A 17,863-nucleotide genomic window follows, 5' to 3' on the forward strand; every position below is an offset into this window, starting at 1 on the left:
GCCGAGCGCTCTGCGCCGCGCCGCGCTCAAATACCGCCCCGCCCGCTGCGGCGCGCGGCCCGCCGCGCTCCCATTGGCTGCGCCGCGCCGCACGCCGCGCCCCGATTGGCTGCGCCGCCGCGCTGCCCGCCGCCCCGGCCCGTCCGCCCGCGCTGCTCTGCCTACATCCTGTTTCATCCCACAATGCCGCGCGGCCGGCGCGGGGCGGGGCGGGGCTTTGCTGCGCGGGGGGGCGGGGCCTCGAGGGCCCGATCCGGAGGGTGCTGAGGGGCCGGTGTGGAGCCCCCGGGGTGTCCCCCACCCAGCCGTGTCCCCAAGCACCCCAACACCCCCAGACCCCACTGCCCACGTCTCCAGGATGCTGAGGGCACCGCTTGGCTCCCAGGCAGGGCTCAGCCTCACTCCTGGCCCCGCAGCACCATGCTCGTTCCTCCGCTCCCCGCTCATTTCTTGTTTTTTTTTTTTCCCAAATTTACACCGGCAGCGAGGCTTGGGGACCCATCACGGCCACCAGCACCGTGTCCCATGACAGTCGCTGCCTTTCCATGGGGTTTCCAAGCCAGCTGCCCATATAACCCCAGCCCTCCTTCACGTGCCCATAAATCCCCAGCACCAGTGCTGAGCTGGCCACAAAGTGTCCCCACACCAGCTCCTGGGGTGACCCGTGGCCGTCACGGTCCCCTGTGACGTTTGGGAGATAAAGGGCAGGGATAGGAGGGGACACGAGAACCCTTTGGTAACACCGGTGGCCTGGCAGAGCTGCTTGCCCGAGGCTCCTCAGGTGTTTTGGCTCCGTGTCCCCGGAAAAGGCACCGGGACACAAAGGCACCCAAGCCCAGGAGGGCCACGTCACGCTCTCCTCGTGTTTCATGTACACACAAAAGCCAAGGTGAGGACAAAAGGGGAGAACAAAAACCCCGTTCACTCCGAAACCCGGGCTGAGGTCTGGCACCACAACGCCTCGCTCTGCACTTCTGCTTTCCCCGCAGGAAAGCCACGGTGAAACCCGGTGAGAGCGACCCAGCACGTCCCAAACGGCACTGTCAGCCCCTTGAAGGGCAGATCCTGCACCCGGCTGGGATGCTCTGCACGAAACCAGCTCCTCGGCCGCTTGGGTTCCCCCTGCGGGGCTCCTGCCCTCGATAAACGTGCCCGGGGCGTGCAGCTGCCCTCCGGGCCGCCCGTCTGCCAGGCTGGCCGCCCGCCAGCTCCGATTTGGGTTGCTCCATTTCATTTGGTCAGAGGCGCCAAGAAACCACCTGAGGAAAAGCCCAGCAGAAATAAAATAATAGTAATAATAATAATAATAATAATAAAAAAAAAAAAAAAAAAAAAAAAAAAACACGGAAGGGAGTGAGGGTCTGCGCCGAGCTCCCATTTGAGGAGCATCCTGTGGCTGCAACCCTTCAAGAGCTTCCATCTCTCAGCAGCAGCAGGATTAAATACTTTTATGGCCGTGTTTCCAGAGGCTCCACGTGGCCGGATAGGGGCTGAAGCACGCTGATTTGGGGGCTGAGGAGGGGGGAAAGGCAGTGCCTGGTCATCTGCTGGAGCAGGGCCACTTGGAGGGAAGGGGCAGGAGGTGGGAGCCGGGTGTCCCCAAATCCCCATGTCCCCACGTCCCCCTGTGCCGCAGCAGGCACCGGGGCCGCGTCTCGGCGAGGCTCCCGGGGGCGTCTGGCTGCGAGGGCAGCCGGCTCTGCTCAGGTTCAGTGCACGGTGCTTGGCTGGGCTATTTATAGCTCCGCCGAGTCTCTGTTGAGGCAGCAGACCTCGGAGTCTCGCGGATCTCTTTTATTAGCACGCCCGGCTGGGAGGCGCGGAGCCTCAGCTCGCCCCGTGCCGAGACAGAGAGGAGCAGCACTGCGAGGAGCAGAGCCCGGCCACAGGGACATCAGCAGGACCCAGCCCTGCTAATGGGCAGGAGGCAGCTCCCTGCTTCATACACAGCTTCAGGGAAGGTCCCTGCTCTGCTCCAGGAGCCCTGAGCAAGCCCCAAGCCGGTCCCGCAGTGCCAAGCCGGGCCTGCGGGTCGGGCGCCACCGCCCTTGGTGGAGGCGGGTTGCCCAGCCTGTATGGCTGCCCCATCCCTTGCTAATGAAGGAGCTTCGTTAGCGGGCAGGGAGCTGAGCTGCAAGAGGCAAGCTCCGTTCCTGCCCCTGCTGCTGCCATGAAGTTCTGCTTAATCCTCAGCTGCAGGAGAGTGGCGGCTGCGAGGCCGAAGTAGCTGCAGTTTATCACGTAAATCCTGAACTGAGGAAGATGATGGGGGCTGAGCCGATATTCAGGCTAGAGGCAGGTGTGGGACGATGCTTGTCCCGCACAACAGGAGCCCCAGATTTCACCCCAGACCCCCATGCTTTAGACCTGCCGGTGTCCCCGTGGTGCCGGTGGGTGCCGATGCAGCACCCACCTCCCCCTGCCCAGCTGGTCCCGGGGACACCCGCAGCACCTTCAGCCCCACAGGGCAGGAGCAAGCTCCCCACAGGGGTCCTGCTGCAAAGGGATGAGGAATAAAACCCCGGTCCTCGTCCCCAGGGGGTCAGCGTGCAGCCACCCGCTGGCGCCTCTCTGGGCACGGGAAGGAGCCCGGCCTCCCTGGAGGAAGTGCTTCAAATGCCACAAGGGGAGACGCGTTCCTGGATCGTGACAAAAAGCCTTTATTTATAAATTGCTCCGAGTGCACTATATAAGGCGCTGTGTGGAGATTAAGAGGAAAAGGGCCTGGCTGCGAGGAGCAGCTCGCCATCTAAGGCTGCGGCCTGGCTCTGCCTGCGGCCGGGAGCTCCCCGGCCAGACGCGATTCCAGCCCCAGCCGTGACTCTGCCCCTCTGCCTCTGTCCTTGTCCCAAAGCCAGGACAACATCCGCGATGAAACCACACATCTGCAGGAGCCGACAGGACAAGTGTTCCCTTTGTCTTCTCTCCCTGCAGCATTTCTGTCCGCCCCACCTCCTCCGTCGTGCCTCCTGTACCTGCTTGGCTCCCTGCTCTTCTCCGGGCTCAGCCGCCGGCTGCTTTGGTGGCCAGAAAGCTTCCATAAACACAGCCGCAGCAGCAAAGCAGCTTCTTTGTAGAAGAAGTTCTCTGTCTCGCTCATCACTGCAGTCCCAAACCTTCTCAGTCTGAGTCCTCCCCTGTCCTGATCCTGCCCGAGGCTGCCGTATGACTGATTTTTACCAGGAGTTAATGGTTTTGGCAGCTGTGCTGCCAGCCGCACTCAGGGAGGTTTGCTCCCAGTCCCGGGCTGCTTTGATCAATGTGTTTGTGAAGCAGTTTTCAGTGGCTCGGTTAATGTGGGTTATTATCTCCCCGGAATCCCTGCTATGGAGGCTGAATAAATCCCAGCGACAGAGAAAATGCCCCGTAAACGTCCAGAGGGGAGCAGCCACTGCAAATGCTGAGGGCTTCGTCACTGTAAGCAGCACGCTGCCGTCGGTATCAGTGCCCCATTCTCGAGGGTTACTGTTCAAAATTTGGGACAACTGAGTGTTTCTACTACCTGCCTTTCTCGTCTGCACAAGGACCCGGCCCAGGCGCGTTTCTCTCTCCAGGAGCAGCTCTCGCAGCCACACACGGGGCAGCCTGGGCATTTCTCCAAGGCAAATGGTTTAAAAACTGTGCCGAGCTATAGAAGGCTTCTTGTCTGAACACTGCTCTCCACCAGGTAGTGTTTCCTGCGATCCCGCGAGCGCGATAGAAAACTCTTTAATGCCAAACGGCGTGTGAGCCTTATTAATATGTATTCAGGTCATCTGCTCTCTGCAAGTTTGTGCAAGTGACTTGCGGTTCACGCAGGATCCATAAATAAAAACACCTATCGGGAAGCTGGGCAGGGTCACATTAACATGGGAACGTAACGAGCGCCCGTCTGCACGCTGTGGCTGGACATGCCAGCGGCTGGGACCTCCCTTTAATCTGCTCTCCCCGGAGGTGAAAGGCAGGTTTAGAAATGGAAAAGATGGAAAAAATACCGAAGGAAAAGTTGCCTGAGCCCCGTGCTGTGCGGCTGTGCTTTGCAGTGGTCCCAGTCTGACCAGGAGGCACAGGGGCCTCAGGACTTCGGGACCAGCTGGGTGCTAATTTCACTTCTTCCCTTCCCTCGAGTTTCTCCATTTTTCCCTTTTCTGCCCTCCCTTCCACTACAACACTTGGGATGGATGCTCCAGCACCAGCCCTAAATCCAGCTCATTTTCTCTGGGAGGGCTCTACCTGCACATCAAAGGCTTCCTATGTTTTTAGGGCAGTTCTGGGCTTCGACACCACCCCAGAGGTGTCCTCACTCTGGGGACATGCGGTGGGCTCACGTGTGGGCCAAGCTGGCAATCTCCTGGTAATTCTGTGGGTGCTCACGCATGGAGACATTGAGCAGCCACGTGTGCACTCACTGGGCATTCAAATGCAAAATAAGTGGGCGCTCATGCACACAGGACCTGGGTGCTTCTGCATGCATTAATTGGGTGCTCATGCATGTAGTAATTAGGCGTTCATGCATGCAGCACCAGGGCATTCATGCATGGGCTAACCCTGCAGTCGTGCACGACCCAGCTGTGGCTGTGTAAGCTCAGAGTGCTCACGCAGGACATTTTGGTTGCTGGCACGGGTGCTGGTTGGGCATTTATGCATCTTCTGGGCACTCACACGTGGGCTAACTGGGTGCTCATGCCCAAAGTCACCGGGTGCTCACACGGACATCAGCTGGGTGCTCCTGCGTCAACTGCTGGGATGCTCCTGCGTTAGCCAGGCACTCCTGCATGACCTGGCTGGGGGCTCTTGTGGGGACTCCTTGGCCACTCACACCTGGCTAATTGGGCACTCGTGCATAAATTAATCGGGTGCTTGAGTGCGAGCTATTTGGGTGCTCATGCAGGAATGCAGCAACCCTGCAATTCATGCCCCCACTGGTATTGTGTCCACAGCCCAGTCAGGAAACCCCAGCCAGCCCTCTGTGGGCAACAGGCACAGGGCTGGGGCTGCCAGGACCCCCCAGAAGCCGTGGAAAAAGAGTGAGCTCCCCAGGGCACAGGATGGAGCCGCTGCCATCAGGTTCTGCTCTGGCACAGCGCGGACGCAGCCGCTCCAAAGGCAGGAGGCGAGGTCTCTGCCGTGTGCGGTGATGTAGGTCAGCCTCACTTCTGAGCTCCACTTAGGCTCCAGCCGCTCCTGAAAGAGGAGAAAGAATAGAATCGCCCATATTGACACTACTTTCCTGTACCACCGATGTTGTGGAAGTTACAGCACCATCTGCCAGCCCTGTTTTAATCCAGGGCTGCTGCTGCGTGCGCTGCGCGCTCGCAGTCCTTAGGGTTCAGGCTGAGGCGGAGCACACAGACTCGCTTAGCACAAAGCTCCCAGCTTGGAAAAGCTTTCGAGTTGTTTGCTCTTACTGAAAAGCAGGTCCCGTGTCTGCTGCTGAGTTCTCACCAGCAGCCATCCCACATTCCTGCACATTACAGCGTGTCCAAAGCGTGTTGTGGGCACCTGGACACAGCTCCACAAACCCGCAGCAGGCAGCAGCAGCGTGCCCACAAGGCCGGGGACGTGGGGCCCTGCAGCTGTGTGCACACCCGTGCCATGCAGACACTCAGGGGCTTGCTGTGATGCAGGTGCCTGTTTTGGGAGCCCCCTGGGCCGGCATCGGCGCGAGCAGTGCTCAGCCCCCCCTTTGCTGCCCTCCTCGCCAGCCAGGTCAATCGTGTATTAATGCTCTCACCTCGCTCTGCAGAAGGAGCTGCAACACTTGACCCAATCAATAAATATACATTTCATACAGCCCTTAAGCCTGTAATACCTCTCTGCATGGAAGGGCCCACGAGGGATTTGGTTTTAATTAGAGGAACGCTCTGGGCTGCTCTGCCCAGCACCTGCCCAGCCTCAGCGGCACAGGGGGGGCCACTAAATGATGCTCCCAGCCCAGCCTCCTGCAGCAGCAGCCCCACAGCCCAGCCGAAGCAGGAGGTGGGGGGCTCAGTGTGCCCACGACCACCCCCCTGCTGCTGCGGGGGAGCCAGCGGGATCAGCAGCCACAACCGTGGCCCGGGTCCCACCGCCCCTTGGCCTTGGCTCCCCTCCTGCCGGCGTGCGGCGGCGTGCCAGGTGGCTGCGTGCTCTCTAGGCAGAGGGGATTTATTTTTAAACAGTTGGCTGAAATCCTGCCTGCACCTCCAGCAGAAGGGTGAGGCCGTGCTGCCAGCGGCGCGGCGCTGTGCCGATAGCGATGCCCTGCGTGGAAAGGGCCGAGTGGCTCCCTGGCACCCCGTGAGAGCTGCAGAGGAAAGCAATTAACGCCAGGGCTGAGTCCTTCTCCCATTTCCCAGCCCTCTCCCTTTCTTTCAGCTGCCTGTGCTGCCCCAGCGAGACGCCGCTACAAGGCTGCACAAGCTGCCCCCCAGCTGGGTGGGCACGGTGCCGCAGCCAGTAAAACCAGCTCCAAAGCCCAGAGGTCGTTTTGGAAGCATTTCAGCATTTTTGCCTAGACAAAAGGCAGCTTTATCTCCTAACAGAAGGGCTGAGGAGACGGGAAGAACGCTCAACTTTTGGTATTTTCCTGCTTGTGAATCCCACGCTGGCCTTCCCCATCCTCACCCCTCGTAAGCAACACATGCGGTGTGAGCACCTGGAAGGGTCCAGCCACACGCCCTGGGATAAAGGGCATTATTTATCTGTGGCACGGAGGTGTTGGGATGCAGTTTGTGGTAAGGAAAGAGCAGAAGTGTCTGCCCAACAGTCCCAGCCCAGCTCAGTGCTTGGCTCGTGTTTGACTCCAAACAGGCGAGCGCCTGGCCAGGCGCACGGCTGCTCTCTGCCCAGGAGGAAGAGGAGGAAGAAAAAGGGGAATAAAAGAAGAAGAAAAAAAAAAAAAAGCCCTTGAGGAAAACAAACACTCACTGACGTCTTTTGTGCTCTCAGAGAGAACAAGTGGATGGAGCCGCTGCTTTATGCTCGCCCCTAGGACTGGCAGCGTACGTTTGTTGGTTTTCTCCCTTCTGACAGCCAAAAAGGCTCACAGGTGATGGCCCCGTGCAGGCAGGGCTGCGGCCACGAAGGAAAATCGGACAGCCCGTGGAGCGAGGCGCACACGGCCCAGCTATTCATCACCTCCCTTCAAAGAGGAAAACAAACCAGGGCTGCCGACCCCGGGGAGCAGTGCCCAGGCTCCGGCACCCCCCGAGCCCCTTGCAAGAGGAAGAGCTGGGTGTCTGAACACAAAGCTTCTGTTTAAAGCTTCACTAGGGCAGGACGAGTGAAGGAAGCAATACAGCCCCCTGGCACGCCACAACACCGCCGGGAGCTGTGTTTATGGTTAGCTGCTTCCCAGGGAGGAAGCGTGGCTTCGCCGGCGCTGCGGCTCTGCGCCCTCAGCAGCACTCCCGACCCCACAAAGGTCCCTGCTCTGCCCCTGCCTGTCCTGCGTTTGGTATTTTGGGGTAGGAAAATGTTAATGCACTGCCTGGGAAACTATACAGGTAATATCCTACGTTCCTAACCCTGATGTCCTACACGGAATGCAATGATCTCTGCTATTCTTCCTATTGATTACCCTCATGCAGCTGCAGCACAAAGGCATATCAGGAAAAAAGAAAAAAATATAACGTTTCTTCTTTCTATTTGATATTCCAATTGGGCTCTTGTGGTCCCGGTCACTCGGAAATCAAACCAGAAGTGGCAGTGTCACACCTGCTTTGTGCAGTGAAGAACGGGCACCGTCCATGCCAGACACCCTGTGTGCTTTCCCTCCGTACCTCCGAGTGCAGACACTAGCTTGCTCATTTAAAAGCAGTTGGTTTTGTACCTTGCACTTTTTTTTTTCTTTTTCAATTTTTATTTTTAAATCTGTTGGACGTGAACTGGGAAGTTTCCTAAGTGGAGAACATCTGGATCACCAAATGCTGTGGAACAGCTTCTGCTGGGAACAGAAACGCCCTTCTCCAGTGGTTACGTGAAGTTATGCAAGTTGATGAAACGGTTCCTAAAACTTGGGTTTAAAACATTTGGCTTGAAACTAATTTTTAATGCATTTCTGACTTGTTCTACTTCCTTGTATTAAAAAAAATCAGCAAAACCACCTCCATGCCACGGGGCTGCAGCCTGTCGTCTCCGAACGCCCCGAGCAGAACAGCGAGTGGAGACGGCAGCCGTGCTGCCAGCAGCCTCTGATGGAAAGCTAATGGAAAACCTCCTTTAAAAACCACTGAGGCCTGGCAAATTTGGGTTATTTCTGGACAGCAAAAAGCCTCAGATCTCCCCCCACCCCCGAGCCTCAGCCGGGCAGCACGGCCACCCAGACCTGGTGAGCATGGGCTCGTTTCCAGCCTGTGCCAAGGGCTCCCCCAACGCGATGTGTGGGACCCGAGGGGACCTGAAGTCACGGCAACGGGAAAACAAAGCAGGCTGCATCCCCAAACCTGATTGCTTAAATTAACCTTTAATTGCTACCAGCAAGGCAAGTGGCACTTGGAGATGTTACAGTCACTGCTCCTCTGAGTAAGCCGTGTTAACAGCTTCAGCGGTGTAGGTGTTATTTTGAAGAAAAACCATCACTGTTCCAGAACTTCTAAAGCCAGGCGTTTGCACGCAACACACAACCCTTTGCAGTTTAGCTCAGCTAACAACGTCACATGCTTCAACAGCAACGAAGCCACGGTGCTTCGCTGAGCCCTTCACGCCGTGTCCCCTGCAGGCACCTCTGTCCCTCTCAGCTAATTATTTTCACCAGCTTTTAAACCTCGTTTGCAATCAGTTTGCTGTGACTCCTCTCAGGCACAGCTCTGGCTGATGTTCAGGGGCTGCCAAGCTGCTGGGTGCTGCGTCCCCGCGGGGGACCCAGCCTTGTCCTCTGGTGGCTTTTCCTGTTCCAATCTCTCCCCGTGTGTGCTCTCTGGGGCTGGCTCTCAGGAAGAATTTGCTCTCAAGGTGCGCTGTGTTTCACGTCCCCATCAAGACACGCCACGGCATGTGCCCATGAAATCCTTCGGCTTATGCATAAATAAATAAAACGAGCTCTGCCCTCACGCACTTGGACAGGACGTGTTTGCAGACTCACAGTCATTGTTTTGTCAATGCACTCAGAGATCCTCTGAAAAAGTTACGGGCTGCATTTTTTGCACGTGCAAGCTGAGAACCTGGAGGTGCTATTTAAAATTAAAGCCCCCAAACCATCAGCGCAGTATGCTAAGCCCTGAAGGCACTGGGTAGTTTCATGTCACAGCCAAAGTGCCGAAGGAGCCCAGATCCTGCTCAGCAGCACATCCAGAGCCACTGCTGTGGGAGCGGACCAGGAAGTTTGGACAACTGAGAGCAAAAAGAGTTGCAGTTTACGGTGGTGTTTTAAAAGTGGCCCTTTCCTCACAAACAAGTCGGGCTTTGAAAAACTGTTATTTTGCAACACGGTGAGATTAGTCAGAGCTAACCCCGGCTGGGTCTCACAGCGCTGAGGAGGCTGCCAGCGATGAGGGGAAAGCAGGTCCTGTCCAACACCTGCCCGACACCATGGGCGCGTGGCCAAAGCCCTCAAGGAGTGCCCGTGGCCCCGGCTGTGACGTGCCCTGGCTCTGCTGGTGATCCTGGGAAAGCCCCCGCGCCTCCAGCACCTCTGGTTTGTCATAAATACAGGAATATTGAGCCCTTCAGTGTCTGCGTAAAGACACCACAGCATGGCCATGGTCACTGGAGCAGAGGGAGGGCAGGGCGCATTGTAACCCCATGGGAAGATGTCTGAGAACGAAGAGGAGAGAAGGAACGCTGTGAAAAGGCCAGAAAGGGCCACACCAAGCCCGCTGGGTGTCTTTCTTCGTGTGGGAAGGCTGAGAGCAGGCTGAGGAGCGATCATCACGAGCTGTACTGCAGCCTGCCTCCAGCTGGACACTTCTTGTTCTGTTTCCTTGTTAATATTTGCGTTACCGATCAATACCCTCAAAGCCCAGTTGTTCACTACGCTCATTCTGAGAACCAAAGCCTGGCATTTTACAGGAGTTTCATTTTTTGCAAGACTACTTGCCGTTTGTTTCCCAATAGTTTATTTTCTACATAATTAATGTTTAATGATTCTCAACATATACGTTTTGCTAGAAAGCCAAACGTGACTCCGACAAAGCAAACAAATGCTCTGCAGCTTATCCACCTGCTTGAAGCACTCCGCTGATAACACAGAGCTAAAAAAGGTAATGAGAAAGAAAACATTCAATAATTCTATAAAGAGACACTTCATTAAGGTAATTAAGGCAATCGCTTAAAGTAGTTATGAGGATTATTAACACACAAAAGAAATGATGCAATAGGGCTTCAGCAAACCAGGCAGACTTACCATTATTTTATGATGCCTTTAAGAATAACTTCCAGCAGCTTAATAAGACTTTGAAAATAAAAACTCATTCCCTGGCAAAGGATGGAACCTTCTCCATACCTGGGAAGGGTATATTCGGGGTCTTTAAGACTTTTTTGGGGAGACAAAGGGGTGATTTTATTTTTTTCCAGTATGCAACAAGTATTTTTACTGATCTGGCAGATAACTGAACTAGCTCATTAAGTTATCCTGGTTCAAAACCCATATTTACTCCAAAGCACCTACAGAGCTCGTGTGCACAGACTGGTGCACAGTTTTCAGCTCGTCCCTGGAACCTCGTGGGTGCTGCAGGCTGTGCCCCAGCGGTTTGTACAAAGAGAATGGTGAAACCATTAAAACTCTTTAAAAACACAGAAAATCCCTGGGCAGTCAGCAGGTTATACCTGGGTAAACCACCGCTCCTGAAGATGGGCTTTCTCATAGCGTCTTTCTGTGATTAATAGCAGTCTTTATTTAAATCACCAGCAACCTAACACAGATATTACCAATGTTAAAAGTCAACAGAGCAGAGGATGTTACTTCACTTTAACCTACACAGGAGAGAAATAAAGGCATTTAAAACAGTCAAGCACATTGTGCTGAAAATATTTTTCTAACTGCAAGTCATTCGGATTGCTGTTTTCTGGAGGAATACGCATTTTTAATTAACACACGAAAAATGAAGTATGCATGACAGCCACTACTAAGGAGGTATGACACATTTCTCAATATCCCTTAATTAACTCAGGAGCCCAGAGGGTTTTTCTGCTCGCTCAGAGGCTGCTTTAACCCCATCCCTGTGGTTACCGTGAGTCAGCCCTTCCCTCACCGCATGGACTCGCCTGCGCTGATATGAAAGATACCTGGGGCTCTGTGAGACACCCAGGGCAGAGACTGCAAAAGTGCAGCAATTTAAAAAATGCTTTAGCGTCCCTCCCGCACCTGATGCAGCGTGCAGGCTGCACTACAAATTGTCGCTTCAAAGCAACGTGGGCCACGTGAAGCGTGAGAAAATGAACGGAGTTTGGGAGAGAGCGTGTCCCCGCAGAGCTGCCGTGCTGCAGGGGCCTGGGGGCATGCTCAGCACCCCAAAATGTGAGCAAAATCCCCGTGCTGCCAAGGGGGGGCTCCCTGCAGCAGCGTGTTATCAGCCCTGGTCTCAGAGGCAAGGGAAATGCCCTACCCTCCGGAACCAGGCAAATTAATAAATAATAATAATAATAAAAGACGCTTGGGTTTTCAGGTCACCTGGAGGACCTGCTGGCCGAAACAGCACTAGTTTGAAAGCGAAGTTTGGCTCACTTAATTGCACCCTCATTAGTTAAAAGCAATTTGTACATTAAAAGTTGCACTTACTGCCTTAACAAATCTTCCAGGAATTTGTGACTAACTAAAATAATAAACCGGTGTTTGGAAGTGACTTTATGTAAATTACAATCCCGTAAATGTTACATTGCCGTGCGTTATTTCCTTACACCCCTGGGACCTCCTTCTGGGGCTGCTCCCCCTCTGCTCCCAACGCCTTTTGGGGCCTCCACTTTTATTAACAAAGGCAGACACGGAGCAGGCGGCACGCTGTAAAGGTTTGTGTGTGTTGTGTTTTTTTTTCTGCACTTTATTTTGATTCCCAAAATCACGTCAGCAGCTGCCATTGGCTGTGAGCTCTGTCTGATGCAAGAGCCGCACAGCTGCCACCAGCGGGAAGCGGCGCAGATGGCCAGAAAGAAGAAAATAATTAATAAACTAATAACTAATTAATTAAACAAACACTGAGCATTTATTTATTCATTTTATTTATTTAACGCCAAATATTTACGGCCTGGGCCGGGCCGAGCCTGGATGCGCCCCCCCCCCCCCCCCCGCGCGGTGCATTGTGGGTTGCGCCCCGCGCCTTGGCGCCAAGCGCCCCCGCGGCGCGGTGCATTGTGGGCCGCGCCCTCGCCCCTGCCGGGCCTTCTTGGCGCGAGCGCCGCACCGGACGTGACGCCAGGCAGGCCCAGCGCACAGACAGGCGGCGGCGGGGAGAGCTGCACGGCCCCACCGGCAGCACGCGGCGCTCGTTGAGGCCCCGCGCCCGGCGGCGGAGCTGCCGGCGAGGCCTCGCCTTCCGCGGCGAGGCGGCGGCGAGCGGCGAACGGAGGGACTACTTTCCTGCGGCGGCGCGCATGCGCAGGAGCGGGCGCTGAGGGCGCGGAGGGATACGCGTCGCCGGGCCTCTCTCCGCGGGGCCGCGCGGGAGGTGCTGCGGCTCGGGGGTGAGATCGCTGCGCGCAGCAGGAGCGCGAGGGGGAGCCGCGGGCGCCATTTTGCAGCGGCGGTTGGGGGAGGCGGCGCGAGGAGAGCTCCCGTCCGCACGGCCCGGCCCAGGCCCCGGCCCCGACACCGCCACCGCCCGCCCGCCGCCGCCGCCGCCCGCGCCTCAGGCCCAGCCCCGCCGCAGCCATTGCCGACCTCGCCATGTCCGGGGGGGGCGTGATCCGCGGCCCGGCCGGCAACAACGACTGCCGCATCTACGTGGGGAACCTGCCCCCCGACATCCGCACCAAGGACATCGAGGACGTCTTCTACAAGTACGGCGCCATCCGCGACATCGACCTCAAGAACCGCCGCGGGGGGCCGCCCTTCGCCTTCGTCGAGTTTGAGGACCCCAGGTGAGGCCCCGCTGCTCTCCCCATCCCCCGTTCTCCTCCCGCCGTCAGGCCCCGGGCCCTGCGCGGCCTCCCCCCGCTTGCTGAGGCGCTGCCCGGCTCCCGCCGCCCCCCCCCCCCCTCCTCCCAGGCCTCAGGCGGCGCTAACGGGGCGGCGGGGAGGGGCCGGCGGGAAGCGGGAACAAAGGCGGGGGAGGGAGGGGGGGGGAGAGCGGCTGGGGGGGGGCAGGGCGCGGTGATAACGGGGAGGGGGGTGGAGGCCGAGCTCACCGCCACGACCCGGCCCGCAGGGACGCGGAGGATGCCGTGTACGGGCGGGACGGCTACGATTACGATGGGTATCGCCTCCGCGTGGAGTTCCCTCGCAGCGGCCGGGGCACCGGCAGAGGAGGTGGAGGAGGTGGAGGTGGAGGAGCCCCCCGGGGCAGGTACGGGCCCCCATCGCGACGCTCGGAGTACAGAGTGATCGTCTCGGGTGAGTCGTTGCTCTCGCTAGCCCAAGCGTTCCCCACCCTCGGTCCTCGCAGCTGTGAGGGGCGATGCAGCTCTGCAGCACTTCCTACAAAGCATCTCCTCGTGTAGCTTGCACAGAGCACTCCTCCTGGCTGCTAAGAGCTCCTCGAGGCAGTGCCTGCTTGCTGCGTAGCCTCTCCTGTCTGCTGTGCTGTATCTACAGACAATGCTAATACGCTGGGGTTGTAAAGCAAGGTGTTGCTTTTTTATCTAGGGCTGCCTCCAAGTGGAAGTTGGCAGGATTTAAAGGATCACATGCGTGAGGCAGGTGATGTATGTTATGCTGATGTTTTCCGAGATGGCACTGGTGTCGTGGAGTTTGTACGGAAGGAAGATATGACCTACGCTGTGCGAAAACTGGATAACACTAAATTTAGATCTCATGAGGTAGGTTCCATACTTACTCTTTTGGCCAGAATTGGATACAAAGGGCTTAACAGTAGGAGCTGAAGGTAAGGAATGTGTGGTGTTTGTTGTTTTAAAACACAAAGCAGCTAAACTAAGTCTGTGGTCAGTTTGTCACGGAATAGACTTTATTAAGGCTTTGGTGTCTATTTCTGTGCTTTAGTAAACGATATCCGCAGTCTGTCAGCATGCCTAAAAAGATGGCCCTAAAGCCTAGACCTTTCAATCGAAAGTTCTGTCTATTCAATAGGGAGAAACTGCCTACATCCGTGTTAAAGTTGATGGTCCAAGAAGTCCAAGCTATGGAAGATCTCGGTCACGCAGCCGTAGTCGTAGCAGAAGCCGTAGTCGAAGCAACAGCAGAAGCCGCAGTTATTCCCCAAGAAGAAGCAGAGGATCTCCACGCTACTCTCCCCGCCACAGCAGATCCCGATCTCGTACATAAACGATCACTAGCTCTGATCTTTTTGTAGAACCCCATGTTGTACACAGTTTTCCTTTACTCAGTACAGTCTTTCAATTTTTTTTTTTTAATTCAAACTGTTTTATTCAAATTGGCTGAAGTGTTGAATTGCATTCTTGTGTAAAATCCCTAGTGAGTATTTGCTCCGTAACATCAACATTCCCCTCATGTCTTTGGTAAATTGTATTTTAATTGATGTCAGTCAGGATTGTTTCAATTTAGTTCTAGTTAAATACCAACATTCTTCAAACTGTGGTATTGCTGTGTAAATGTCTCAGTGTTCAGCTATGGTTTATACGAGCTGGGGATGTTGGGATGTTTGTGGCTAACTTGTCTCTTCTGGGGGATCTTATATTTTATCTTGCCTTTTCGTGTGTCTTTCTGTAGACATATCTGAAGAGATGGATTAAGAATGCTTTGGATTAAAGGATTGTGGAGCACATGTCAATCATTTTAGGATTGTCAAAAGGAGGATTGAGGAGGATCAGATCAATAATGGAGGCAATGGTATGACTCCAAGTGCTATTGTCACAGATGAACTTGGCAGTATTGACCTTATACTGAGAGACAGGTTAATTGAGTACGTGCGCCTACGTGTCACTTCTTCAGGCATGTTTTAGTTACTGCAGACTACAATTGCTCTTCTCCTTAAAACCTTTTTTTTGGCAATTGTGGCTAAATAACTCGCTTTTGTAATTCTCTATTCCATTCTAGTTTTTTAAAGGAACAAACCGGGACGGGGGTGGGAGTATTGGTTTACTTTGTCATGCAGCATTTGGTTACAAGTGTTAATGTTGCGTAGTATTTGTACACTTGTAGATGAAGGGTATCTTCAAATCAGAGTATAATATCAATACTGCTAAAATCTGCATGTCCTCTGTGTGACTGATACAGCGTTGCTATTTCATTTTTTTTAAAGTACCAGAATTGAAAGCGAAAATAGAAAACCTAGTTGGGAATAATTTAAGTCTCAGCCCTTCCCCTCAGACTAATTCACAATTGACTGACGAATATGCTTGAAAACTCCAGTTAGTTAATTTTGTTACCTTCCAGCTGGGAGTACTAGTTATAGCTTAGACATACAGTAGGCGGATAGCTTTAGCAGTAAACTTTTACAATTTCATAAACATTTTTTGCAACCACAAAACCTGTAGCACACCACCGTACGAGCAATGAGTATGTTGGCATTTTCAGTTGACATATGTAAATATTACGATGTTTCCTCCAAATAATTAACATTTCTGAAAAAAAAAAAAAAAAAAAAGAAAATTAGCATCACCATTCAAAAGCTTGTTTTGGGGAATTGATAGTTATTAATGTACATCTGTATTAATTGATGGCAAACATAACTGATCATTCCCCAGAATCCTATTTTTTCATTACAGTATCTAACTTTTTGCCTCCTCTTTTTTGGTTTTGCTGGTTATAAAGGTTTGGATTGGAGAGGGCTCACTGGATCCCAATCCTTGGAGCTGGATCATTGGATTCAAATCATAATGTGGATAGGATAGGGAGGCTGAATTGCAAGGATTCATGGAGCGGGATCAGATTACCAGGAACATAGGAGTGGATTCCTGCCCCAACCAAACCGCATTCGTGTGGATTTTTTTATTCAACTCAATTGGCTATTCCAAAGATATTTTTTTTCCTATTTTTGACGATTGGAGCCCTTATGATGCACGATGGAGTTTTTCATTTTTTGGTAAAAGGAGCAAAGCGAGGACCTGGAGAGGTACGCTGGAGCAATCTCCTTGGAAGGATTCAGCACGAGTAGATGGTAAACGTTAAAGGGGAAAAAGGGGGGTTTGTTTAAACAAAGTAAATCAATAAGTCGTTTCTCTAAATTTAAAGTCAAAAATTGGAGTTAAAGATGAAGTAGGTTTTCAATTGGCTACTGCCTTTTTTTTCTTTGACAAATAAAATTTTTAAAAAAAACATGCATGGTTGTCATCATTTGTTGATAACGAGTCTGCTTGCCACCAGAAACCGTAACATTGTTAAATTTCACATTTTCAGACAAAAAGCTTTTGTATGCAACAAAGATCTGCTGTTCCACAGGAAGCACTGGTGCTGGAGCTTCTGAATAAGGGAGCAGTACCCTGGGAAATGGGCAGGATTCAGAGTGGGGGAGAAGAAGAAGGAATCCGATCTGCTTAAAAAAGGATCCTGGTAGTGCTGTTGGTAACAAGGAAAGGGAGCGCAGGGGAGTAATGGGAGGTGAATGGCGCTCAGTCCCCTCTGCTAAGTGCTAGTTACAGACAGTGTGTGTAACAGTTCCCAGTGCTCGTGCTCTCAATTTTTGGGGACTTCTGAGGCTCGTTGTGCAGGGGGTGGGCAGTGATGGGGTTACCAGGAGCTGCGTGCAAGCGCTGTGCCATGGGTGGTTGGGTCACGGCCTTGCTGCCACTCGTGGGTGCCAGGTGTGTCTGCAGCACCTTCCCGGGGTGAATGTCCTCGTAGTTCAGTGCCAACCATGGGGATGTGCCATCAGTTATCTGGGATAACATTGCTTGTGTTCGATTTAAGTTAAATGTGCGATGAATTGGTGTCAGCGCTGAGGAAGATTTCTGCACCATCCATAGCCATTTGTTAGTCTCGGAGCGTGCCAGTGAGCTGAGGGCAGATGGTGCTCAGGTTATGTGGGGATGGGGTGCTGCTGTCAGAAATTTTTCTCTGGGCGAGCTCTGGGGAGTTCGGCCCCAAACCACAAACCCTTGGGTTCTGATCAGTTCTGTCACCTGTGGTCAAGAAAGGTGAGACTTGGAGCAGTCACAAAGCGAGGCTTTAAAAACATCCAGCCTGGTCCTGTGGGCACGAGTGGCAAATCCCTGGTGAGCATTTGCTTCCTGATATCTCGGGGTGGTTTGCGGCAGCAGTAAAACATCACGGTGCTGGAAGGCCGGCCCTCCCCAGGGGGCGAGGAAGAGGAGATCACCGTGTTTGTGCTGACACTCCTGGACCCCTCCTCGTTCGTGCAAAGCTCCTGAAGTCTGATCTCCTAACGGGCTGGTGGCGGTGTCCCCCTGAGCGAAAACTGCTGCTCCTCCCATCGAAGTGGAAGCGGTGTGTTCATTTCACCTGGAAAAGGGAAGGGAACGGAGCAATTCGGAAGTTTTCTCATTTTGGCTTCCCACGTCGAGGGAGAGCGGTCGGGTTCACCTTGTGCTGCGTGTGACAGGCGCTGCGTGGTGCTGTGACAGCGCCCGTGTTTGTCAAATGCTTTGGGATCCCCCAATAAAGCTGTTTGCAGTGCGGAGCTCTGCTGTGTTCTGTGCCTCTAGACCTCCTCTAAGATCTTTTGTTATTGTGCTACCGTTAACAGCCAAACGTGCCTCTGATGGCGCAGGGAACTGAACTGGGGTGGATCAGGGCTTTCCCCAAGTGCCTTTTTTTTTTTTCCTGGACCTGCCATGGGCTCTGCAGGCGAGGAGCTGGTGTCAGAAAGGCGCCGTGCACCCGCGTTGGCAGCGCTGGAACTGCTCAGGTGGAGGAGGCTGACTTTGATGCTCTCTT

The 17,863-nt window shown here is 54.0% G+C and overlaps 1 protein-coding gene across 1 annotated transcript; it reads left to right on the plus strand.

Annotated features, from left to right (window-relative positions):
• Nucleotides 1-12,600: 12,600 nt before the first annotated feature.
• Nucleotides 12,601-16,287, plus strand: SRSF1 (serine and arginine rich splicing factor 1). The gene is given in 5 exon segments (XM_032200862.1): nucleotides 12,601-12,972; nucleotides 13,260-13,444; nucleotides 13,697-13,869; nucleotides 14,138-14,212; nucleotides 14,214-16,287. Coding segments are annotated over 5 exon segments (774 nt in total). The 5' UTR covers nucleotides 12,601-12,778; the 3' UTR covers nucleotides 14,361-16,287.
• The last annotated feature ends 1,576 nt before the right edge of the window (nucleotides 16,288-17,863 follow it).

The sequence above is a fragment of the Aythya fuligula genome, chromosome 20 (assembly GCF_009819795.1).
Source record: "Aythya fuligula isolate bAytFul2 chromosome 20, bAytFul2.pri, whole genome shotgun sequence".
Taxonomy (NCBI): domain Eukaryota; kingdom Metazoa; phylum Chordata; class Aves; order Anseriformes; family Anatidae; genus Aythya; species Aythya fuligula.